Source organism: Channa argus, chromosome 16, assembly GCF_033026475.1.
Source record: "Channa argus isolate prfri chromosome 16, Channa argus male v1.0, whole genome shotgun sequence".
Classification (NCBI taxonomy): Eukaryota; Metazoa; Chordata; class Actinopteri; order Anabantiformes; family Channidae; genus Channa; species Channa argus.
This window is the reverse complement of record NC_090212.1, coordinates 13,571,843-13,598,832: the sequence shown is the minus strand read 5'-3', so window position 1 is coordinate 13,598,832 and position 26,990 is coordinate 13,571,843. Positions and strand designations below refer to the sequence as shown.

Here is a 26,990-nt window from a genome sequence, read left to right as displayed (position 1 = left end):
TTCAGTGCACATAATGAGCAAGTAAGCAAAGAAATAAAAAAAAAAAAGGTGATTACATTTCAAATCCGTTTTTCATATTTTCACCAGCCAAACCAGCCATTGCAATACATTATTCAGTACTGTGAGTCAGCCACCAGTGAGCCATCGCAATCCAAACATTTTTTGTTTAAATTTTTGTTTTATGATTTCAACGTCAGAGCCATCAAATAACATTTTAGTCACACAAGAAAATCTGCCATTTATGGACCAAACTAATAGCGTGCCTCCATGCTTCTAGCTGTGGGTGTTTACAGTTTAGAGAAGATCTGAGTTGGATATAAACTTTGTGGGAGGAAGCCACTTGATTAGGAATGAATATTTGATAATTCAGCTGCTCACAAAGTAGTTGTGGCTTTAATTCCTAAACTGATGGCCACTTTATCGACTTCAGCTAATGCTTTTGAGCAGTAAGTGAATTTTCTGTGCAAAACACCAATTACAGCTAGTTTTATCTTCTGTGAAACAAGAAGACATTTGAATATTGTATCTTACTCTGATGCAGACTGACACACTACATAGCCTGCGTTCACCTCAGAATGACAGAATAGATGGCAGCATGTGTTCCTGAATTAGATTTGACAACTTGGTGACACTTACTACCACATTGTCTCCACTATACCACTGAAACATCTCTGCTATCTAAAACCTTTTAGAAAACCAGTTACAATGAAAAAATCATGCTAAGACTTTTGTTCAAACCTTTCCTCTATGAACATAATTTAAATTTAAACATAATTTATTAACTTCTTATTCATGTTAGAGAAAATTATTTAAATAGAGTCTACTTCTTCCAGGCATGTGTGGCTTTTTTTTTTTTTTTTTTTTAGCAGTAAGGAGATTCTTCTCCTGTTTCTGGCATGTTAAATCAGGGGGGTGCTTGGTTTTACTGTCTGGGAAACTTGTATCTGTTGTAGCAAAGATCATGGGGTAGAAGTTGTTTTGAAGCAGCTCAAAACAAAAATAGCTTTGCCTTTTAGCAGACATTGAGTTCCTCAATTTAAATAGAACAGGCTGAAGGGTCTTTTTTTTAGTGTATACTGTTGATCAACTAACATCATGATGGGGCTATACGAAATCCGATGGCCTTCTACATACGATGAATGCTGGTACTATTTGAATGAATTTTTCATTATTTATTGGGTGTTTGTGTTACAGTATATTTTCTCTTGTGGGACAATGGAGCAATACAGTTGTGTTGTACTGAATGATACTGGTAATATTATTGAGAGAAAACTAGTTAAACTTATCAAATAATAAGTGAATAAACTGAAAAACGGTCCTAAACAGTGTTGTTCTGTTTAGACTAAAACATGCACTAAAGGAAATTAAAAAAAAACATGCTCTCACAATATGCTCTTAATTTGTCTTTCCTCTTGTAGCAGTATGTGCTACAGAGCACTGCGCATCTCTTCAGAAAAGCTGTCAGATCAGTCATTACAGAAAAATCTGTACAATCCCCATACAACACGTAAAGATCTCATATTATCTATGCAATATATTACAGTGTTACATTAACATCATCTATTTCTTCACACCTTGAGTGTAAACCTTGTGTAAACCAATGGCTTTTCACTTTACAGATGCATATAAAGCATGTCATGTTCTGTTTTCATGTGCATGGGCACTTTTCTGTGTTTATCACACCTACTGAAAACTGTAATCTGCTCTGTAGTGCATGTACTGCTGTACATGCAATCTCAGTCTTATGCAATACCAGAGTATTAAAAGTAATATATATGACGCCCTCTACTGGACACAATGATTGCTAAGGTTACTACAAGTGAGTTTGGTGTGCATGTTGCACAATACTGTAGTTTTCTGAAGCTAAATTAATATTTCGCTTTAAATGAATGCTACTATTTTCACTCATTTAAATTGTTTCAAAATAGATAAGTTTTAGATAAGTTGTCTTTACTGTGCACTTTACTGTAACCAGTAAAGTATATGTAATACATATTATACAAATATCCCAAAACTATACTTAATTATAATTTTACCTATAATTTTACTAACTTTAACACCATTGTTGTACATTTTGTTTGGTGATACATGTTTATTTTCTCTTAAGTAATGCAGGACTTTTGAACATATCTTTAGGTTTGTATTTTTACACTCTGGTAATGCTACTCTAAATTAAGAAAACCATCTGAATACCAGTGGTGCCACACAGAAATGACGCTACAGTATTGTGAATCATAAATTATATGGTAGAACTTGGCACAAACAAAAAACAGCCTCTCTGCCAAATTGGCCAGTGTTTTAGAGTGAACTTGAGATTACAAAGATCAGCATTGATCAATCTCTGCTGTGCTCTGAGAGGATGCCTGTCAAACATTCATCACAGCACAGAAAGGAATGGACAGAAGGTTCCAGTGTTAATCCAGATCCTTTCCTGCTACTTTTCCTCTCCATTCTTCGACATGTTTGCTCTTCTCAATCATCCTGTCATTTTGTGTCAGCCTGTGCATCTGTCTCTGTCTGTCTGCGCGTCTCACTCTCTGTTCATTGGGTTCCCCATTAGCCCCCGGAGAGATTTCCACTTTGAGTGATACATGTCAGTCTCCATGGTGACAGGCTGCATGTTCTGAGTCCTGACATCCAATCATATTCAGTGACAGAGCTGTGGTAGTGTTCTGCTGAGGGATGAGTGTCTTGATCCCGGGTCTCCTTGTGTACTTTCTGAGACTTACACTTAATGTCATATCTGCTAGATTGATTCATTATTGATGGAACAGCAAATCTGCTATGTGATAACTAACTGAAGACCTTTATCTGTGACTTTTTTGGCAGGTGGTCCAGAACTTTGGCCACCACTGAAATGTATAGATTAACATAAACATTTGCACAAACATTCATGGTCAGTGGATGATGCATTCTTCTGACTGAGGTAAAATGAATTAAATTGCTCACTGCCTTTTAGATAGATTGCCATGAACTATTGCATACATTCTTGGTGCACAAAGTATAAGCTCTTATGACACGATGACCCTCTGACTCGTCCACCTGCACCACCAGCATGTCAAAGCTCATAGCATATCAAGTACAGTACTACATATTCTGTACGTCTACAGTACTGTTTATCTAAATACAGATGGATTTCCAGACCATTGTATACAGACATTACTGCTTCCCAAGGGATGAATACGGATGATTTTGTTTACCCTTGCCTTTCCCTTTTTTGTTTGCAATATGACAAAATGACTAATTCATGAATTGCCATTTACTTTTAAACAGAAATTTCTGCTCTATTATGTCCTCTGTTTTTTGTGAGTTTGAATGCATTTGTGTCTCTAATGTTTATAGTTACTGAGCTACAGTTGTTGTAAATAGTGTACACACTGGATGAATTAGGTCTCTGTCAACCTTTTGGAAAAAACAAATGCTATATTACAAAATAATAATAAGTGTAATATGCTTAGACACATGTCTCAGAGTACAGCCAGACAGAACTATATCCATCTTGTTGCAAAGGGCAAGTTTCTCATTAATCCACTTCTCTTTCTAAGGTCGTCTTCTACACAAGAAGATAGATATATGACAGATATTTTGTCTGTCCTCCTGCCTCACAGATGAGTGAGAGAAAGAGAGAGAGAGACCCAGCCATCCACTCAACAGCAATACTAAATCAAAAGAATAGGCCTCCTGCCTTTTGGATGATGGGTGAGTCTGAGTTCCCATCATGGAGTAACAGTAAGGAAGCATTTTCACTCAAGCTTCTGTAGCATCAGGGTGCGGTGGAGCCCTGGGATTGCATTAAAGTCTCTTTGTTCCCTGGTACACTTGGCACACTATTTACCAACCCATGCAAGTGGAGGTAGAAAGGTTAACTTGAACCTATCCTAACAAATGACATCTTGGCTAAATTAATATAAGTGAATGGGAAAGTTTTCAGTTGTGACTTTAAATGAGTAAACTAGTTCGTGTTGATCCTGTGTGCATAAATGATTCTCCTTAGAAGGTTATTATCTATTATCTATGCCTATTTGTTTTGAATAATCCACATTAATGAGCAGCATATGTTAGTGTGTCAGAAAGATATGAGTAGAAAAAAACCCAAAAAACAAAGTCGAGGTCTACAAATGGCTGCTGTAAGCTAAAATTGCAATATAAATACATTACAGCCTGCTGTTGCCATGGTAGCAACTCACTAAAAACCCTTTTCTCACCAACCCTTTCTTTCCCTTTATATGCTATCAGGACACAATCACACAAAGCCAGCTTGTGAAATCTCAGTTAAGTCTATGTTAGAATGATGGCAGCTGTCAATCATCAGGCCAGAGACTCAAACTTGACAACTGCTTGTGTGTGATTGCAGATTCAGATTTAACTAAAAGTATGTGCCGTGGTGTGGAGTCAGGCTTTTTATCTGATGGGAGCAGGCACTGTGTAGCCAATGACTTCCGTAACAACCTAAATTTACGAGCCAGATAAACAAATTATCATGAACCTGCAGCAAATATAAATCCATTATCCTTCCTCTATTGCAGTCTGCTTATATGAACTCATTCACCTGTAGACAACCATTAAACGTTTGACTTCCTCTCCAGAGCTGCCTGCAGCACAACCAGGCCAATGAGTTGAAACTATGAATGCTGATAACATTAGATAAATAATATCTGATGTCCGCTGTTTCCAGAGTCTGTGCTTTTAAGTGAGCTGCAATTAGTTTAATTAAATAAAGAAGCAAAGTATTGGAGCCTTGCTATGAATCTAACAAAAGAATCACTTCAAGTTCTGCCAGTGCTAGAACAGACAACTTTCTCCACTGTGGGCAGGTCATTCTGACAGTAAGTCAGAAAGTTTGTAGCAAACTGAAAGTCTGAGAATTTCTGGGAGAACTTAATCCATCTGTAAAGTGAACAGAGGAAGACAAGTCTTGGAAGCTTACCCTTGCATTATATGCCTTCGTACTACAAGCATTCTTTAAGTTCTGATATTTTTTTATTTTATTTTTAAATAAATTTAAGTCAGACAAGACCAATAAATCCAGACAATAAATTGCTGTAGTTCTTCCTAATCACATATTCTTGCTTGCATGATTCTGTTTTGTTGAAGCTGCATTTTGGACAAGTCTAATGACTACACATACTACGTAGTTCCAGTGTTACTCACTGTTAAACACCTCCTCACTGAAAAACACATCCTGGCCTACATGTCCTTTTGATGTGGTCAGTGTGGTCTTACTAGTATTTATGTGACAATTTATAACAATAATGTGTTAGAGCATGGAAACATAATGCACAGGCACACATGCTGTACCGTCCAATGTGTTTTTAAAGTGACAGTTTGACAAGATGGGTCTAAGCAGCTTGGCATATATTAGCATACCCAGCACTTCATCAGTAAGCTGTCACTCTTGACTGGACAGGAGTGGAGCTGGAGTATTACATAAAGAGGAGGAACTAGTCAACCTCTTCCCACATCATTCTGTTTCATATTTTCCTTCTCTTTTGTTTCCCTTCCTCCAACAGTAAGACTGATCAACCTGGATCTGGTTTTAAATGAACAACATTATCTGTTATTCACAGGTAAAGGCAGGCTCATCCTCCATAAGTCTTAGCCACTGTGGAGTTTCACAAAGTCAAATAATTACCATGCATTAGCATAGATTAGCCCAGCCATGATCAGTGGTTATCTATTTCATCTTGCTCTTTCAGAGGGATTTCTTAGGCCTTCTTTGCCTCTGGCTTTCAGCTGCAGGGAAGCCTCTGGGATTTATGTTCACAACACAGTAGCTTGATTGAATGCGGAGACGGAAACAATATGAAGGTTGTTCGAAGTTCATGTGCAGCAGACACTTCCAGCTCTGTCTCTGCTGCTGAGGGGGATCAGGAAGACCCGTGGTGAATTTGAAGAGAGTTGATCCACATATTGTCAAACCAAGCTGCCTATTCAGTGGGGAAAGGGGTGATGAACGTGATTTCTAAATCTAGTTGACATCACATATACATAACAGGACTTAGCAACCACAGATGTCTGTGAATACAATGCCATCCTTTTTATCACTGTTGTCGTTATAAAATCAACTTTGATTGCTGGGAATCTCAGTGAAAGTGTAAAATCAGTCCGCCACTTTGTTGAAGACAGTGATTTCCCTGTCAAATTCTTTTATTTTTTAAATTTTAATTTTTATTATTATTTATTTTAGTATAGACATTAATGGTCCCCAGACCATTGACCACTGACAGAGAGAAAGAGTTAAATGGGCGTATGTGTTCTAAACAACAGGAGCCTCTGTCAGAGTGACAGATGACGCCATCTAAACTTAGCATCAGTCTTATCTGATGGCTCTGCAGTGACTGGGGATGCCAGCCAGTACGTTGGCTTCGCCAAGAGCAATGCCAGGCGATTCAGACAATGAAAAATAGAGCCAAAAGTTTACATTTATCCCAGTGTTTGCAGGGCATTAAACTTCACTTCACACTTCATCCTGATCAATTGGTACAGTAGACATGATTTACCTTTTTTTATAAAAGGAGAAAGACAATATGCATTAATACGTAAAGTTTAATAGTAGTATGTCTGTACAAAACGAGAATTGTCTGTGTGGTTTACATTTCAACATTTTAAATATTTCTAAATCAATCTGTCATGTGCCCATGGCTTATTATTAAAAATAGTAGGCTTGGCAAAGTCTTTCTATGAACATTGTATAAGTCGACACATAATAACAGAGATTACACATGTGTTTGAATTCTCATGGTACAGCTGATACATTAAGTTACTATTGTTGTTTTGCAGTGTGTAGAGAGATAAAAATGTATGGTGTTTACAAGACAAGTGTGAATCCTTTAGTCAATACTGTATTGATATAACAGTATTTTCTAATCCCACGAGAAACGGTAGTTGGCTGGAAAACAGATATTTCTAAGCTTGTCTAAATATAGAATATAGATTAGTCAGTTTGTCAGGTTAAGAAAAACCGTTTGCAGATAAGATAGCATAATTTGACCACACAAAAAAAACATAAATAAATCAATAAAATAAATGTCTAGTGTTTATTTGTAGCACAGACATCAGTTAGCATAAAAAAAACAAAACAAATGTCAACAGCTGTAAACTTTGTTTAAATGCAGTGCTTTGTATGTTGTGTTTTGCATGGCAAGAATTGATTGGATCTGCTGGGTGGCTGCAGGTTAATGCCTGAGCCTCAAAGAAAAGCTATTGTTCCAATTAGGATGAGGATTAGTTGCCATAGAGACAGCTCCTTCCAGACCTCACGGTAACACTAAACTAAATTAACTGAACAGTGGCTTGGAATACGACAAAATTGCATTTCACAATGACATATCGCTTGCCCACTTATGTACAGTTTACAGTACATGTCTTTGCCAGATATAGAAAATGCATTTACCATTTTCTATATCTGTCCACACTTATCTGTAATATCCAGCATTTTCCTGCTCTGTTGCAGTATTATCTCTGAGTAATAAACATTTATTTTCAGACTGTCCTTAACAAAAAGAAAACAGTAAAAATAATTGGGTGAATAAATAAAGTTTGATCTGTTTGGTGTTTCTGATTCTATCATCTGTAAATTATTTCTAAATATAACTCAACAGACTATGACAACAATCAGGGTTCCTAGTAAGTGAGTTAGCGCTGCAGTAATATACCCATAAGATTATAATTGTGTCCTAGTTGCAAATGAATGACACGTGGTTTCCTGTTCCTGTTTTTGTCTGTAAAACCCTATAGGAACATACAGAGGAACAAATAGTTATGATCACTTTCCATACTGTGTTCCTACAAGTTAAATGAGCAATAGTGCTGTGGGCCTCAGGGCTGCCTGACATGAAAATAATCCCACTGGTTTCTAAATGTTTCAGCATTCATCTCTGTTCAGACGCATAATTAAACAGCACTGAACTAAATTGCTTAGCAACTATCTGGTGCATGTTTAAGATGGTCTAAGTTGACCCGGATCTTCAGCCCCGTTTAATCTCGATTCTTCTCTCTGCATTACAAGTGAGGGTGTTGTCTGAGAATAAACATGGAAACAAACTTATACTCTTAAAAAAGCTCCTTTGATTCTTGGCTGCTGAACTAAAGAGCTATCCCACACAAAAGCTTTCTTTACAAACTTTTTTATTTCACATCCAAAATCAGCTAGTGCTGATAAATGTAGCCAAGTCGCAGTTTTTCCTTCTGATGGAGAAATGTAGACATGGTCCATATGTCATCATCTATTATAACAATTTTCAAACCCTCGGGCACCCAAACTGATACAAAATCCAAGTACTAAGGAGAGACAGAGAGAAAGAGAAGAAGACACAAAGAGAGAGGGTATGTGAGTCTACAAAGTGTGGCTTCGCTCAGGAGTCCGTAGATCCACAAAAAGCTGTGTGTGTGCGCGCATCATTGTCTTTTTAACCATGTGTTCATCAGAAAGTAAAGGCATAGACCACGCCCACCACCACAATGTTTCCGATGGTAGCAACGATGGCAATCCAGAGCCAGATGGCGTCGCTGGACATGGACTGCGACTCATCCTGTTGGCCATGTACTGAGGCAGCTGAGGCAGCGGCGTGAACGCTGGCTGAGGAGTTGAAGAGCGAGTGTTCACCACTGTAATCATCATTTGGTGACGAGTCCATGAAGGCTCCCGTCATAACTGGGATCTATAAGCGAAGGTGAGAAGAGCATTTAGGTTTCCCATAGAGACATCCTGGGTCCCCTCTGTCTTACATATCATACTTACTGCATATGTGTCTTTGCAAATGTGTGTATGTAAGGACTTGTTTGCATTTAACAGGAAAAGAATATTTTCCATGTGGCAAGTGAATATGCTTTATTGCTTCAGACGGTTTGAGCTCTACATGTATAAAGATTAGCCGTTAGAGCAGAAGGAACTGAATGCACTCGTGTGGGTGTTTTCTGTCTGTGTCTCCATAGCGGGGTGTTTGATTGAGTAATGCATGAGAATCCATTGCCACACTCAGAGTGGAAAACAGACTGTGAGGACGGCTGAAAAACAATGCTAAAAATACCTTAGAGGGATGTTCGGTACTCATACACAGAAATTCTCTTTTCCTTGCTCATTTGTTCACCTCACATCCCCCCAATCTCTCTTAGAAACGCAGGATAATGCATTACACGTATACTCACATGCACAGAGCCATGTTTCCATGATTTCAGTGGACATTACAATGACTAACAATTATGTTCTGATGACTTACCCTAACTATATACCTTAACACTCAAGTAAACCTTAAATATGACCCAAATGTTAATGATTTACATGAGGATTTGTTTTTTAATTCTAAAGAAATGCACAAACACACACACACACACACACAAATCACCAGGCCTTGCCTCGCACATGGTAAAAGCACCATTTAGAAAACATCCTGCTAACACATCCTATGAAACACCTGCTGTTCACATGAGCACAACTGAAGCAAACAGGCAAATTCAAGTCCAGCCACCGGGGTCTCTTTGCCACCTTCTAGCCCCTATAACTCTGTATCACCTGTTTTAAGGTTTATTTTCTGACACCAAACCACAGCTTTATTTAAATGGACTGTAAAAAGCTGAATAACTACCCTCCAGTTGTTACCTCCCTGAAAGCTGAACCATGTTTTTCTCATGTATGCATTTTTTTTTTTTTTTGTCCTTTCGGCTTATCCCGTGAGTTCAGGGTCGCCACAGCAGATCATTGTCCACATGTTGATTTGGCACAGTTTTTATGCTGGATGCCCTTCCTGACGCAACCCTCCCCAATTTCTACCAGGCTTGGACCGGCACTGCACAGCTAGGGAGGGGAATGGGCTGTTAGGGGGTTCAGTGTCTTGCCCAGGGACACTTTGACATATAGCCAGGGCCGGGGATCGAACCACTTGTGGTCCGTGGACGACTGCCCTTACCAACTGAGCTAAAGCCGCCCCCTCCTCATGTATGCATTGATCTGAATTAAAAAGCTGGCAAATTCAATTTTACATTTAGAGTCTTACTTTTAAAAGGTTATTATGGTGTTGTTCTAAAGCATCTCCTCTGACCTCTCATCAACATGCTATTTGTTTGATTTTGTTTTGTAATCACTTCCATGCTGCAAACTTCATGCTCTATTCATATTGCATCGTGCCTAATGTAATGTTCAATCGTACAATCACTGAAGCCCTCAACCCTGTCTGTATTCTTTATATTTCTGTTTTATTTATGAGTAACTCATCATCCACAGGCATGAGCTGTTTGCATGAATGGGGAAGTGAACTGAATATGAAAGAGTGGATGATGGGAGTGTGTGCCTAAATAGTGCAGTTGTATGCCCAAAGCTAGTGTAGATGTTTGATTGCTCAGATTTACTATTTTGGTCAGACATGGTAATCTCATAGTATATACGATAGGCGTTTCAATTACAATTCAGTCATGTTACTGCTCCTCTGTGCATTGGTCCACACCCACAAATCCCATGGGGATTATGCACCTGAGGCTAGTGCTGCAAGTGGTTAAACTAATGGCACAGCGGGAAACCTTGAAAAGCGGCTGAGCACTTACATGGGCTATGAAGGTCAACCCTTTACTGCCATTACTGCCAGGAAAGCTATAATTGTTGACATGTGTGGATGACTGTCTTCAGCAAGTCAACTAAAGTTTCCTGGAACATTCACATTCTTCAACATTCTTCTTCTGCAATACATTAACCTAGTGGTTTGTCCACATTGATAGTTTCAGTAAGTCCCCCAGAATTGATCTTCATGATTACTGAAAACTTAAGAGTTTTTTTCTTCCAAAATGAAAGTTGTCCTAAAAACATTTTTTTTAAATGTAAACTGAGACTCATATGTTCACATTTATGGTTAGTCATTCTTTTATACTGCAGAAGCGCAACAAGCAGAGACCTTGAAGAAACGTAGGTCATCTGCCAAAATGGCTGTACTCCTCTACTAATCAAAAAGTAAAGATACAGCAAATAGGTCCTGTGGATGAGGAATTGGAATTTCAAAACGCCAAGTGAGTGCTGTGATGCTTTACCATAAAAAAAAAATGTTTAACATGTACATTTTATGCCAGTATTCCAACTTTTTAAAACAGACAATAATTCTTGTAATACATTTGTGGGTAAAAGAGGAAAATTTATAAGGCTTCTATATCTGATGTGCAAGATCTCCACTTTTTTTAAAATCCGGTTTTCCTTATTAGCATTTCTAGGTTGATATATCTCTGCACACAGTAAAACAACATACAATCTCTCAAATGTCTGCCTTTTTATCATCTGTTCACTGGCTTGACAGTAAACCTGCACATCACAGCCAAGAACTTAGCAGTGGGACAAATCAGCTGAGCAAATCAATGTTTTATGACAAAATACTGTAACTGACTTTAGGTGAATTATAAACAACAGTTTTGTGAACATCTATAACAATATTTAAAATAAGTAATTGTAGTCAAAACCTTTTAAAAAAAAGCTAAGTTTCTCCTAAATATGGTTATTCTAGTCTATAGATGTTGTTTTGAAAAAGTTCTTTAAACAGTTTGTCCAAATGTAGAAATGTGCTCCATATAAAGGATGAGGCTAAAATTGGTACATTTATAAAAGCTTTAAAAAAGAAAAGGGGACATTTTAGTAGAAGAATGTGGTTAAAATTAAAACTACTGAAAGTGAAGTCTGTGGATTATTCAAAGCAACCAGCACAATGTTTTTGGAAAGACATGTAGCCCCTGAATTTTTCAACGGCAAACTTTTAGTCTTCAGAGCAGTACAAAATCCACTTCACTGTACTGATAGAGAACGTTGCCTAGACACCCACAATTATGGATTAAAAATCTTCAATCCATTAATATCTCTCCAGGGTTTCACTCTCAGATAACAACAAAAGAAAGTCCCAACACCTTCTTGGCTCAGAGCGCTGGCTCCTCCTGTCCTCCACAAAGCAAACCCCGAATCTGTGGGGGACAATACAACTAAGACCCTTTGATTGTGTGCTCCCACCTGCTCTCAAAGTGTTGATTTATTTGTCCCAGCTGTTCCGAGAGCTGTGCCATCCTACATGGATGATTATAGTAATTGTGATATAGAATGGACTGTAATTACCTCCCCTGGGACATCGCCACCAATAAGTGCTCAGTGAAATGGGTTTCAAACAAACAGCCGAAACCCAAACAAGTGCTGTTGGATAGCCGAGAAACCGACACATTTACGGCAACACAAAAGCACTCAAGCATGGTTGTTTACCATATATTCAGACACAATTAGTTGTTTTTTTGCACTCTGGGATCATATGAGGTCAGTTTCATATCCAAGTCAATATTTTTGTGAACAACAAACTTCAAGGTGTACTCGAGAAAACAAAGTGAATTAGGGAAAACGGGCATGGAGGTGGACCCCTGCAGTTAAAATAATGGACTTTGTGCTTGAGATCACACGAGCAATCAATGAACAAACAGCTGCTGATTTTCTCTATTGTTACAGCCATTCATGCTCCACTGCCCAGACAGGTGCTGTTCAAATAATACAGTACATTTGTCTCCATATGATGCCATCCTCAGGTAGGGAGGATTTTTATCTCACTTTTGTTTTAAAATGACACTTCAGACACAATGTTAAAACTTTCCCTGTAGGGGAAACAAGGACGCACAAGGTTGGACATAAGAAATAGTGTTGTAGCTAAAGAAAAATACTGATTTTTAACAAGTTTTATACTTGAATGAGTTTTGGCTTTGTCAGCTGGCTGAAAGCAGAAGGATAATGTGCAATAAAAGGAGCACAAAAAAGCTTGTTGGGAAAAAAAGTATCCAAATGTTCACTAGGCACAAATGTTCTTGCCTATAAACTCTGCTGTTATCTATAATTTGCTGTGGTTTGACAGTGTTGTTATGACACAATTACTGGAAAAACTATTATTTTTAATATTCATTTTTAATTCATCTGTGGCCTTCACAGTAATAAAAACACAACTCTTTGAAATCAGTTGCCTTGTGCGTGTTAGTCTCTACTGTACCTTACTTCCGGGCTTTGTAAAAACATTACTCAATTCTTTACTCTTTCACGACTTTTTCTATAGTCTATTGTATATGCAATTAAAGACACAAAATCAGGGAAAAAATGAGTTTACTGTATTAACAAAAAGCATTATTTTTTTATTTGTAGTGACCAGCACAATAAAAGTAGCTGTTTTCAGCAGCCTCTCAGTGAAAACAATGGATTATGTTCCTGTACCTCGTGGTTAAAGCAGTTAAAGCAGACATCAGCAGAATTCAAAGTGGCTTGGTTATATGTACAAAAGTGGTGAGACCACTTGCACCAGACCTGGATCCTGCTGGTCAGATTTACAGCTCTGCCTTTATTGATTTTCACTGTCTCAGGAGCCCAGCAGCATGTTTTAATAAATCTCAACAGAACAAGTGTAGCCTAAGTGATCCTCATTTGACACCCTGGTCAATCTGTCCGATGAGTGGAAATTGTGCAGCACAGAAAAAAAATGGTTTGAATGATAAATTTGGTTATTATTTGTGTACCTGAGATCAGTGTGATACTGCCCATAGTTACTGCACAATTAAATAAATAAATGTAGAAATAAATGATTCAGAAAATGCATCTGGGATTGTTTCTCACTGACTTATGCTGCTACTGTAATTAACAGATGTACGAAACTAAAATAAATCCATCAGCTGGGAAACATTCACAGTCACGCCAACAAAAAAGTTGTTTTTCCTGCCAGATGCATATTTAAATGCAGTGGAAATTTTTTTTACTGTTTAGAGATGAGACAGAGTGAAAAGGAAAACAAAGATTTAACACATATCTTGGCACCTCTCAATGTTTTTTGTCTCATATCTAACTCTCGATCCTTTTATGACTGAGTCTGTGGAGCATCCTCACGCCTCAAAACTACATTGCATTGTGAACAGCTGTAATTATTTTGCACTCTGTTGAGTCTTATGTCACATCTTTCATGCTGAGTATCAGTTACCGTTTGAAGGACCAGTGGTGGATTTTTGAACGAGCTCCCCCTTGTGCCAAGACATGCACCAACAGCCAGGTAAACAAACACGTTTCATTCATTTCGCTTGTCATTGCAGGAAAGCACAGCTGTGGCTAATCACTTTATGATGACTCTGTTACATCTGGATGGCCGACTAAAAGTCATGCTAATGAGGCAGATGGAAAACCTAACTGTACAGGCAACGTCACTTTTATCAGTTATCTTCATTCATTTTATCCGTGTTTTTCTGATGTGACCTAAAAAACGTCTGGCATGAAAAGTTTGTCCTGACTGATGCATGTGCCTGTCAGCAGAGTTAGTGCTCATCAGAAAGATTCAGCCCACCTGACCACCCACTATACTACACTATAAGTGTTTTGCAGTCAACCTTGGTCTGTTTTTCTCTCTGAGCTTTCGCCTGTTTCGTTTGGTTAAGTTTATGTTTGTATATTCATTTTTTTTCTTTTTGTGACAAGACATTTTAAAAACTGAATCAAAGTGTAAACCAGGAGTTTTTTCCTCAGCACCGACCCATCACTACTTGTGATCCCTCATTCTCCTGTTTATATTCGTTGGACAATTTGTGACATATTGCACATGGTCAGTTACTCTGGAAATAAACAGCTCTTTCTTTTAGTTCAACCACCAAACACTAGCAGAAATGTGAATTATCACTTTTTACACTTGTAGTCAAAGACAATTATTAAAATGATTCCATTGCACTGTAATATCCACTGTCACAGTTAAAGCAGGGAGTGACTGTACTGTACAATAGCATGAGCAAGTGGCAGCAAGAACATTGCAAGGGGCCTTAATTTCATCCCTGTTAAATTCACCTCGTGTCACTTCTCTCACTTTAAAACCCCACAAGCCTGAGAAGACATCTGCGCTCAGAACCCCAAACAAGCCTCTGGGTTTTGGTTCAGTCCCAGACGTCAAACCTCCTGACTCTGCTGTCTAGCGTCTCTTTAAGCTCTTTCTGCTCTGACCTTGTCGTCGCTGGTCTCAGATCTTTTCCCTTCTGGCTCCCTAAGGCTGCAGTGACCTAACAACAGCAGAGTCACTCCTCATTTACTCATAAACACTATAACACCTCATATGCCCTGTTTATCAACTTTCATATATACTCACTGTATTAACTTGGATTTTTTTTATTTAGCTCTTTACTTTTCTCCCCTCTATACTTACAATAATCGTAAGCATCCCAAGACCAGAAGAACTACAAATGACTGAAATACATATAATGTTTGATTACAGCACAATGGTAACTTTAAATCTCTGGTTAACTACAAGCCGCTTTTTCCCTTCTTTACTAGATAATCTGTATTCACATATCTTTGTAACACACACTATATCTTCATTCTGTATCACTGATTTTTGCCGCAGGCTTTTTTTTTTTACCTGATATTCATATATTTCTAGCATATTGCACATGCTCTTAATCTCAGCAATTTATATTACTACTGTATAGGTTATATGACAAGTGCTCCAACCCTAATGGTCAGATAGATCATTTGTCCCCCCTGTCTTGTACAACCTGAAATAGTGCCCCGACCGCGGGGGTGGGGTGGGGCATAGTGGGCAATCATCATCATGTCTGCATTAATACACATATTGTCAAGGTTAAGAAATGGGCATGCTTTAGTCAGACATAGGCCCAAAAACAACTTCTCTGTATGAAATGTGACTGAAACGCAGAAGAGGTAATCACAAATGAAAGATGGAAGAACATACAGCTTGTAAATGTGCACACTGCAGGCATACATACTGTTTGCAGCTATATGTAAATAAGCCTATTGTTCATGAGGGGGGAATTAATGTATGTTAAGAATAGATACTGTGTGAAAGTCTGTTTTTCATTAAAATTCCAGCCCCCTTTTTAATCAGCAAAATGAACAATGAAGTTATTTTCGGCTGCACACAGTGTCTTAACCTGCTCTTTAAAACTGAGCTACAGTTTTTTTTTTGTTTCTTTTGCTGTATTTGTACATAAAAGTGCCCTTATCAAAGTTTCTCCTTCGAATGTCAATCCAATCAAAGATGATTGAAGCTGCGATGTGCAAAAGCTATATCGCATCTAAGTGAGATAAGTTATGTCTACTTGAATATGCATATTTAAAATTTAAAATATTAAAAATAATTTTAATATGTTTAATATGTATACAAATGCCATATCATCTGTGAATCATTCTATTGAGAAATTCTATTTCCAATATCATCTGATTACACACATTTACGACACACACTATACCTATTTCTGGGACCCTCTACTCATCCATCACATAGATTGTTGTGTCTGTCACACTTTGAGATGGATTTACACAATACTGAATCACACGGAGGAGTGAGGTGGGCATCACAACACTGAGCCTGGTGTCTTCGTGCGTGTTTGTGTGATCACACGGGAGCAAACAAGACTCTAGGGTGTGAAATTAATCAATTATAGCATGCTCACAATCTGATTACTAATTGCAGAAACAAAAAAATCACAGCCTCTAAACACTTGGATCATGTGTTATGAATGTTTTTGTCTTATGCATTGGTGGGTAAATGGTCATAATCGTTGCACAACATTGAGCCAGCGTTGGCTGTGTAATGCTCTTAGAGTAGTACTGTACTGCAAATAGACACAGTAAGTGATGTACAGTGCCCTCTTCTGTGTATAGTATTTGCTGTATACTGAACGCATTCATGGACTTAAATCAAAAGATGAATGTGAAACAGAAATGTTTGGTTTTATTTCTTGGCATCTACATATTCATCCATTAAACACAGGAAAAAACACATTGTATGAGATTTCTCAAATGTTACTAATGGAGGGGACTGGAAATACTGCTCCCCACATTTTGTGTTGCCTGGATAAGCTTAATACTCACACTGTCATTTATACTAGAACAAAATTGCCTCAAAACATGATCAAAAAGTCATAAGGTAATGTGGTGTTTGCTGCTGCCCTATAAATGGCCCAAGGACAGTACTGTGAAGCACAATGGCAACAGGATCTATATGAAGCGTTAAGATTGATGGATGCTTGGGACTGAAACTGTGATTACAACATCTGTAAAGAAAAGGTTGAAGCTTTAGAACTGATTTACAGGTTGAAATAAAAAAATAATCAAACCAAAGCCAGAGTATTTTTACAGTAATCATGCATACCAGCGAGCATTCGAAATAATTTCCATATGTGAAAACACCTGACATTACCGTAAGATCATAAATCATCATCTGGGCATTAAAGTTGAATGCACCTGAAATGAGAAGGCCACACACAGATTTGCTTTGTAGAAAACGCCATATAAGCTGTGGACTGGGACTGTGTGACAAAAATAGCTGTTATAAATCTGATGCAAAATTATCAAGCAGCAATTGTCAGACAACATCAGCAACACATTGTAGCTTAGCAAATAAAGGAGGGGTGTAATTTACCCTCTGAGAAGTACATCAGCGGGGAAATCGAAACTAGTCCATTTGGACCCTAAATTACCATATGATGCAAATGAGCTATGAGAGTAAGTGAATTCTAATAGGAAGTGTGTCCCATAATCTAGGATAATGAGATGCTGCCATCAGACTGATCCTGAACTGTGGCTACACTCGTAGACTGACAGCTCAAATGCTGCCTTGGGCTCTAATCTAAAGGACAGTATTTATCTTAGGGCATCTGTACTTCTTCAGCAGTGAAGGATCCTTATCTGCATTATAACTTCAGCTCTTTTGCAGACTGAACCTGCCTTTATGCTATGTCAGACCCAAAGAGTAAAGTCCTGTGAAAGGTATCAAATCCACTGGTTTGAAGCCTGAATGTGGCAAAATTGGGAACAACAAGAGGATCATTTCTTAATGCTTTATTTGGACTCAGAGGGGTAATTTACTGAAATTACACCCAGGGATGGGAACATTTTAATTGACATCTCGAGGCAAATTGGAAAAGCTGTGCTGGAGACTCTGTGCATAAAACACTTAGATAGTTTTATTACTTCATGTTTAGCATTCTAATGATACCCAAAAATTCATAATGATCCCAATAAATTACAGCAGCCATGGTTTTCTTTAACTAGAATCATAACGATTCATGTCTGCTTCCTTGTTGATAGTCTGTAATCAGCTGCTGCCATTCAGCATTTTAACAGCCTTCCCCACAGCAAAGCAGTGACACCCGCTGTTTAACCCTTCATAATTGTCATCCATGTTTCCTTTTTTAGATTTAATGATTTTATGAACATTTTGATGGTAAAAATGTCAGAATGAAACACTTTGTTTTATGATGAGGATGCTGGCGGCTGGATTTGTTAGTCAGATGTCAATACTAACGATGGCGCTTCTTTAAACTTATCTCAGGATGGGTAGAAAGTTGATTATTTATGTGGGAATATATAATTCATACCTGCTGAATATCATATGCACAACTATATAGGAAGCATCGTGCAGTTAGGGGGCACAGTACATTAAGTCTCCCTTTCATTATCCACTTCTTTAAATATACAGCCCCTCATTACTGGTGGAAAGTAGCTGCAAGACATTTATATCTACAGTGCAAACATGTTGTAGGATAAGGAAAGGTTATTTTCAAAAGCCAAACACTGGCTACTCATTTCCAGTCAATTTTATAGCTCAAATAACAGCTCACAAAATGCGCGTCCATTATATTTTTAATCTAGATTTACCATCTGACCCATTTCTTTAAGTCAATATGAATATGGAGAATGTGGATGGTGAAAGGATTTATTAGCAATTAAGTGCAATTAACTGACTGCCCGCTGATATGTTCCTTTAGGTTAAGAAAGGAAGAGCATATCCCTATTTCGTATAAGAGCAGCAAATTTTGTGATCTGACACGCTGAGATATTTACTCTTTATCCGCCCTTGACTTTCAAACTCTCCTAAAGGTAGTTGCCAGTTGCACCACATGTTGCCAGGTCAGCCTCTCCAAAGCTAGGGTTGGAACATTGACTTAGAAAGAGTTCATCTGTAATGGCTGTGTTCCCAAACTAGGTCCTAATTAATTAGCCTACCAAGGTTAAGAGGGGCTCTGCACGTTAGGAATACCCCTATAAAGTACAGTCATAAACAGAACTTTTATCATATCCTGAAACCTCACAAAATGTTATACGAAATCCTGTCCTGCCAGTTGTTATATTTGCTAAGATGTGGTCGGACGATCGCTGTTCAGCAGAGGGGTTTGCAAATGCTCAGTTTGGCAACATTGCTGTTCAGCACCAAAGTAATCACTGTCAAAAATGGAGACCTGCAGTTTCCTGTTTGTTTGTTAATTGTACCAAGTGCAAAAAATAAAGATTTCTCAATTTAACAGGACTGAACATAACGTAGCTGCTCATTCATCACGGCCACCTGCAGTGACACTTTCTCCAATATCAGCAACAGCTAGAAAACATAAACTGTTATTTAAAAGTCTCTCCTTCCACTATGAAGAGCATGACATAAAAATCAGCGGCCTACTAAAGCAAAACTCCCACTACAATGTAACACACTGTTAGTCCTGAATGCTTCTGCCTCATGTGGATCATTTCCTACTTGAGGCAGATCCATCAAGTGAGAGTAAACTTTGAATAGGTCCTGCTGTGAAGACCCATATGTCCCCCAAACCAACAGCCAAAGTCATCTGTTGAGGGACATGTGTCAAGCAAGATTACATCCTCATCACCCTGAGGCCTTCTGTTTTCCTCATTACGTGGGTCTACTTTTTATGTTGCCCCTTTACAGGCTGTAAATGTCTTTGAATGCTTCCACCACACACACACACACACACACACACACACACACACACACACACACACACACACAAAATGGTAGTTAGAGAAACAGTCTAATAAGTTTTAGTTCATAAAATCATCATGTAGTTACATAGCATAGTTGAAATGAAAAGGCTTAAAATCCACTAAATGTAATCTCTTCTTGAAAACCATCCACATTCTCCTAACAAAGAGTCAAATTGTCTGTTTTAATATTACCCACCTAACAAGCCTGTTCAGGCCAGGTGTGGAATACAGGCTACTCTGGAGGATATAACGGGTTCCCTAGCCAACTTTTCCTCAGACTGAAGAAGCAGCTTGGATGAGTAGAAAAATGTTTCTAAGAAAAAAGTCCAGTTCACATAGTTCAATCTTCCGCTAACTCTTTTAATTTGTTTGTCGTTTGCGTTTACAATCCTGCAGGCTAAAAAAGTTGACGAAGGCTAGACGTTTATGACAAGGTTGCAGGTTTCCTACCATCTCAGGACTACATATTTGATATAAAACCAATTGCAGACAAAAGACCAGAGGGGAAATAAACTTGTTGAAATAAAAGGCTGGCATTGCAGAATTACACTCTTCGAATAAGCCTCCATTAGACACCATAGGTATTTTTTTCCAAGACATTGTGAAGAAGGCACAGTAATGCACCACATAACAACACTATGTAATTTTACTTTATGCAGCTGAGAACAAAGATGTATTTGTGGGCTGCTGCTATTTTCAAAACAGTTTAATATATCAGGCAGTGGTGATGCACACAGAAGTCTTCTCACCATGCCTCTAACCAGCCTTTCTCTAATCCTGTGTCACTTATATCGCAATAAATTTGGTACAGTCAGTTCGCTTTAACCTCACAATCAAAGCCCCTTTGGCAAACAGTGGTGCTGCTTTAACCTGCATGGAAACGTGCAGAGCTGACCACATTACTACTCTGATTATATTGACTCTCTGGCACATTGGGCACCAAAGTAAACAGAAGTGTTTTTGCCAGCCCTGTCTATGTTGAGTTGTCAGCCTCTACCTCGAGCCTCGTCCCTTCACTCTTGTCTGTCCTCTCTAACATCAGCCGAGATTGACAACTCTGTCAGGTAGAATGACTCAGAGCCCCTGCCTGACTGAATAAATGATTGAGTAAATAGCCGATGGTGATGAAAGGGAAAGCATGCAAAGTGAGAATATGGAAACAGAGCTATGTCTCATCAAAAATTAACTGTCCAGAAGTGAGCAAAGGAAAGGAAAAAACAAACAAGTGCTGCAGGATAATTTTGGTCATTTTGAAAATTGATAGTATTCTCCACAATTACTGTACAGATTCTAATGCCAACACTGAAAACTCTCTACTAGTTGTCAGCCAGTTGTTGATGCCATAGATCTTTGTTAATTTCTAAAAACGATTAAAACGAATCAGCCAGACACACCACTCTACTTGGTGACATGTTTCTTAATAGCAAAAACCAATACCATTTTAAATATTTTCCACACCCTTCGGAGTCACTGTATTTCCACCTTTAATGTCTCGCGGGCACAATTCACTAGCTGCAATATAAGGAAGTGCCGTATCAGGGCATATGGTGTGACGTTTGTAAAAAAATAGGTCACTGGTTTTTGAAAGAAAGAAAAATGCCTCATTGTGCAGTGGATAGCCGGCCATAAATGTCTTGCTAACTTGTGTGGCAAGTATGGCATGCTGTAGCTCAGTTAAGGGTAAGGCAATTGACCACGGACCACAGGGTCAGTGGTTCAATCCCCGCTCCTGGCTACAAGTCGAAGTGTCCTTGGGCAAGACACTGAATCCCAAGTTGCTCCCGGTGGGTCAGGTGTGCACCTTGCATGGCAGCCACTGCCATCGATGTGTGAATGGGTGAATGGGAAGCAACATTGTAAATGGTAAATAGTTGCTTTTATCCAAAGCGCTATATAAGCGACTATTTACCATTTACCATTTACCATGGTATCCAAATGAAATCTGAGGCTAGCAAAATGCCCAGAATGGCTAAGGAGCCTCAAATTTAACCTTAACACCAATTAGAAATGGGGAAAACATTGACTCGTTTTCTTTTTCTTAACATCTGCCATTTTAATAATCAGTTAATGCTTAAGGGGGGCTGGTCGATCAGTGGTAGAGCACTAGGTTGGGATGCAGAAGGCTGTGGGTTCGAATTCGAATCCCGAGCCTGGATTAAAATAGAGGGTTGGGACAGGAAGGGCCTCCAGTGTAAAAACACATGGCAAATCAACGTGCAGAACATGTTCTGCTGTGGTGACCCTTGAAGGGACGAGTTTTAAGCTGTTGATTTTGCTTGAGGTACAAAGATGTATATGATATGATTTAACCACAGCAGGTGTTGCTTTGACAAAAGCAAAGCATGAGTGAGTATTTGAGTTAAAACTAAATCTTAATATTTGTATCTAAAAAGCAGAGGGAAGTAGTCTGTCAGAACATTTAAATTCAGTGTAATTGAAAAGATAAAGAACAAATCCGTTGCCCTCAGCTTGGTATTCAAAAGCTTCACTGTGATAGTCACTTATTAATCCATGTTCTGCAATGCTTGAGGATGCCACAACTTCCAGCTTAATGAAGTATGGCTTTTGTTTTCTATTTCAAACCAGTGAGGCATTGCTGCCAAATGCAAATCATTCACCAAATACAAAAGCGCACTCATTGTTCTGCAGAGAGCTGCTTCGGTTGTTTCGGGTATATAACAAAATAAGATCCATACATGCAGTGACCCATGGGCCGGTTGTATTGTGCACAGGGGTACACACAGTGCATGTTCTTGTCTAGCAGAATGTGGTCTTTCTCAAACCCAAGCTTGGTTTCATCAAGAAATTAAATTCTGAAATATATGTCTAATGACTTTTATGTATTCTATTAAATGCACCTCAACAGTAGCATTTAGTGCATTAGTGCAGTCATTCTTCTTCTTCTGCTACAAGGAGAAAATTAGTAACCAGCTCTGAGTTAAAGTTGTTTAAAAACTTTACTTGTCTTTAGGAGAGAACAGTTATAGCAGCATCCATCATCTTTTAGAGACAAAGTGATGGCAAAGGTCTAGTGATTTGCAGGCAGCAGAGCTACACCGAGATGGATGGGCATAAAAATCATGCTTTGTGAAGTCACTCTTCAAAACTCCAGGGACATTTGACTGGCTTCATTCACAGTCATCATTACAGAGTGACTCAGGCCATTGGAATAGATTCCACTCCAGTTAAATTAGTCGATACCAAGGGGTAGCGTTCTCCAGTTTATGACAAAAATTTTTTTTCACAAAACACACTGTTAGTATTGTTCAGTCATTGTTGATTTCACTGTTGAACTGCTACATCCACTATGTTGTCAGATCCCCAAGTGAGTAAAGAATGAATGTCTAAGTCACTATGCCAGCAGGTTCTTACAACCAGAAAACACTAGAGACTTAAGTTCACACTGTGAAATATTGTATGTTTTATGCTGCGTTCAAATCATGCCATTAAGAATATTATGAGTGGCTGAATGGGAAAGAATGTTTACATGAACCTCTGGATTGTAATTCAGACTATGACATCTTAATAAATTTTCTCGGCGTTACAAAATTACAAAAATACAAAAGTGTCTATAGAACACGTCCCAAAACAGGTAAAAAAAACACCACCACCAGGAGTAAAAATATATCAAATTAATTGTTAAAATTTACTAATAATTTACTCTCAATGTCTAATTTCCACTTGTGTTTATAGTGTAAATACCAGGGACATGTAATACAGTAACAGCCTCCCTAGTTAGCTAATTTCGGTAAGCAGCAGCACTACCACTACCTTGGAAAATTCCTTGAAAGCTCTTGAGTTGTTGAAAACAATTCCCATCCCTGCCACACTGTCGACACGATGTTAAGGCAGCATTAGCCTGTTAATCACATGCTGGTCCTGTAGCACTAATCAGTTTGAACTAATTCAACTAATTCATTCCAAGGGACCAGTTCTATACAATATGTAAAGTGATTGTCACCTGATTTGAGATTTATATTGATTTATACTGAGCATGCCATAAACTGTAATTTTTTTTTTATAGTTTTAACAAATAGACTTTGATGTAGATTTTTCCCGAGTCAGAGTAGAAGCTGACAACAATCAGTAAAACATTTTCAGCTAATTCTCCCTCTACAATGTACTGTACTCTACGTCTACAAGTCAAATTTGCATATTAATATATAATTGACAATCATGTAGATATTTTAATACAAACCCCACCTCCCCAAATAAGAAAGCAAAATTTGAAATGTAGCTTTTAAAATGTACAATAAAATAAATAAATGATAAAACTTTGAAAATATGACAAAATGTTCAGCTAATCGAATGATCGAGTAATTGTTTGGCTGTAAATGTTTCATTCGTGTTGGTAATTCTGCAGCTCAGTTCCTAACTTTGGCAGCATGAGGAATTTAGTCAACATTGTCTCAGTTCTTACCATCGTATGTCTTTAACTACTGTCCTGTTTGTCCTAAATGTACAAGTACTTTTGTGATCTGTTCCGAACACACAACATTTGGTAAACTGATGTCCCTCCAGAGATGGAGATCCTTCCTCTTTTGATCTTCCTTCCTTTCTAGGTTTCACCTTTTTCATTTCCTGTTAAAAAGTTTTTCTTTATTCAATTCTGGGATCTAATGATCTAACGAGTGTCACATGTTGTAATATTGGGCTAGATAAATAAATTTGATTTGACTGAAGGATAATATCATATTATTAATATTATTATTAATAATATTTAATATTATTATTAATAATATTAAAATAATATCACAGTCTAGGCCTTTGTAAATTTCCCTGTTACTGTACTAAATCATCTTTAAAACAAAATGTGCGTATTTGTTTCACTGCCAGCTTTTCTGATTTGATATTACCATGATTAAATTCGTCCAGTTCACTGTTTCTCATTTGTTTGTAGAAAAACCTCAAAGATCAACTATTGCCCTTAATCTTTTATTGGAAATATTTAGTCGTGCAATTTGTGAACATGTGTATGAAGAAAAACCCAACACTGATTAGAAGACGCTTGTATTTAACTATTTCCAATTGTAAATTTGACTGACTCCCCACAGAGTTCCTGCCATTTAGTTTTTAAATAGTACTATTACTTCCTTTGAAGACATTGAATTGTCCATGTAACGTGAAAAACAGAAGGATTTGGATCATTAGAGAGCATCTGCTGACTGTTTAGAAGCATTTATTTCTGTCAGGTCTGTGCATTTTCACTCAGCAATTCTTGATTTAAAACGATTGGGAACATTTGATGTTGAATGGGAACATGAATGGGAGCATTTGGTGTTATCTGGCAAACATACAGCAGCTGTTGGCAGATAATGCTATGAACTATTTAGTAAAGGAGGCAGGGAACTGGCGAAGTAGATGGCACCAGACAAACCATAAACAGCCAGACATGGAGACAGGGGAGGGCAAAAGGAATACCACTTCAGCTCCTGATGAAAACATTGCACAGTCACAGTAGATGCACAAAAACATATGTTGTCTATAGAGTGTAAGAAATGTATTAGTGTGCAAAGTATCACAACTGAAGATTTGCATAAGTAACACAATGTGCCACACGTATTGAAACTGATATGAAATGTATACTGTACATTTAAGATAAAATGATGCTTTGATGTTTATTTTGTATTCAGTCCTTTCTCTCACTAAATTACACAAAGCTTAAAAAGGAAAGACTTTAGAGATTATATCATCACCATAACTTCCATAAAGTACTAGTAAAAAACAGAACCAGAAACCATCATGCAATCTTCGTCACGCAGCTTGTATTAAGATGCTCTAACGATCTGAAAGAGATGTCAGATAAACTGACATTTGGACCGGCCACGCCCATGTAGTGGATGGATATAATGCACTCATGAAAAGTTCAGAGAAGCAAAGCATTAAAAAAAATCTTTGGGAAGAAACTGCGGGATAAATAACTCACCTGCGCTGCCATGAACGACAGATCCATACTGTTGCTCCGTTCAATCCAAGGGACTCAACGCAAGCTGAAAATGTGCGTGTGGTTTTCTCTTCTCCGACAGAGCATTTGCCTTTTCTCTCTCTCTGTCTCTCTGTCTCTCTGTTTTTTTTTTTTTTTTTTCTGTTTTTGTTTTGTTGGTTGGCGGAATTCACGTGGGGAGCATGTCGAAGATGGAGAATCAAAATCAAAAACAAAGAGCAGTGCAAATTCGAGGGGAAAACGCAGAGCAGACCGAGATATGAAGAGACGCTGGGAGGGAGGCGGCGGAGGAGTCTGTGGAGCGGGACACAAGGAAGGAGGTGCACGGCTCTCTCTCTCTCTCTTCCCCCGCTGTCTGCTTCTTGTGCCCGTCTCTTTCTGAAGTCCTACTTCTTCCGTCTTCCTCTGCTTTCTTCCCTACGTTTCCATTATTTACATCTTGTTCTTGATTTTTATTACACTCTCCTGTCCTTTAAATGCACACTGCACCCCTAATCTCCTTTTATATACTTTGAGTATAAGCTGTTTTCTAGAGTTGGGGCTACCTCCACGTTGTGCCTAGTGGATTCACTTGAACATCAGAAAAATAATCAGTGGCCTTTGGAAAAAAAAAATCCATCATGTAAAAACATTAAACCACTGCTCTGAGATATTTCCAGACTCAGAACAGAATAACCGATCTGGATGAAAAAAGTGTTTTCCAAACAAATATGGTAGCCAAATTTGTGTGACATAATCAAAAAAATAACTTAATTTGTGGTTTATATTAATGTAGATTTTTATTATTTTAGACTTTTAAACAATGATTCTTGTGAAAAAACAATCCCGTTCACACTTATTGTAGATAGATAGATAGATAGATAGATAGATAGATAGATAGATAGATAGATAGATAGATAGATACATAGATAGATAGGTAGATATCAGTGGCCTTTATTATTTTGTTCTTTGAATTTAGCCACAGTTTTAATCATGGGGAGTGTTTTAGACTGTTACTGTATGTGCTTTTACCTTGGGGGCAACAATTTGGGGCAGGCTTTTTTTCCATTTCAAAATGATAAATGACGATGCCCCTGTAAACAAACCCAGGTCCATAAAGTAATGGCTTTCCCAATTTGGTGTGAAAGAGCTTGACTGCCCTTGTTTTCAGGACTTGAAACAGATTCCTGCAGGAAGTTTTCTCAAATCTTGTGGAAACTCTTGCAACAAGAGCAGAGACAATTGCAGCAGCAGATGGATGAGGGTTGCCTGTGTACTAGTCGGTGTCTTTAAAGTCGGCCAGGAACACAACAGGTGTGTGTGAGT

At 38.1% G+C, this 26,990-nt stretch overlaps 1 protein-coding gene across 1 annotated transcript; it reads right to left on the bottom strand.

The window, feature by feature from the left end:
- Window positions 1-6,528: 6,528 nt before the first annotated feature.
- On the bottom strand, window positions 6,529-26,058 carry LOC137101800 (uncharacterized protein C14orf132). Its single transcript, XM_067480643.1, has 2 exons — window positions 25,668-26,058; window positions 6,529-8,660 (listed from the first exon to the last, which is right to left on the bottom strand). The coding sequence occupies exons 1-2, from the start codon at window positions 25,692-25,694 to the stop codon at window positions 8,424-8,426; spliced, it is 264 nt and encodes an 87-aa protein (XP_067336744.1). The 5' UTR covers window positions 25,695-26,058; the 3' UTR covers window positions 6,529-8,423.
- Window positions 26,059-26,990: the final 932 nt, after the last annotated feature.

What these genes read in the sequence shown, in the direction of transcription:
- LOC137101800 (XM_067480643.1), bottom strand. Translation starts at nt 25,694, where the DNA reads ATGGATCTGTCGTTCATGGCAGCGCAG. An exon ending in TGTCGTTCATGGCAGCGCAG is followed by an intron (nt 8,661 to 25,667) that starts GTGAGTTATTTA and finishes CTTCGCTTATAG; the next exon opens with ATCCCAGTTATGACGGGAGC.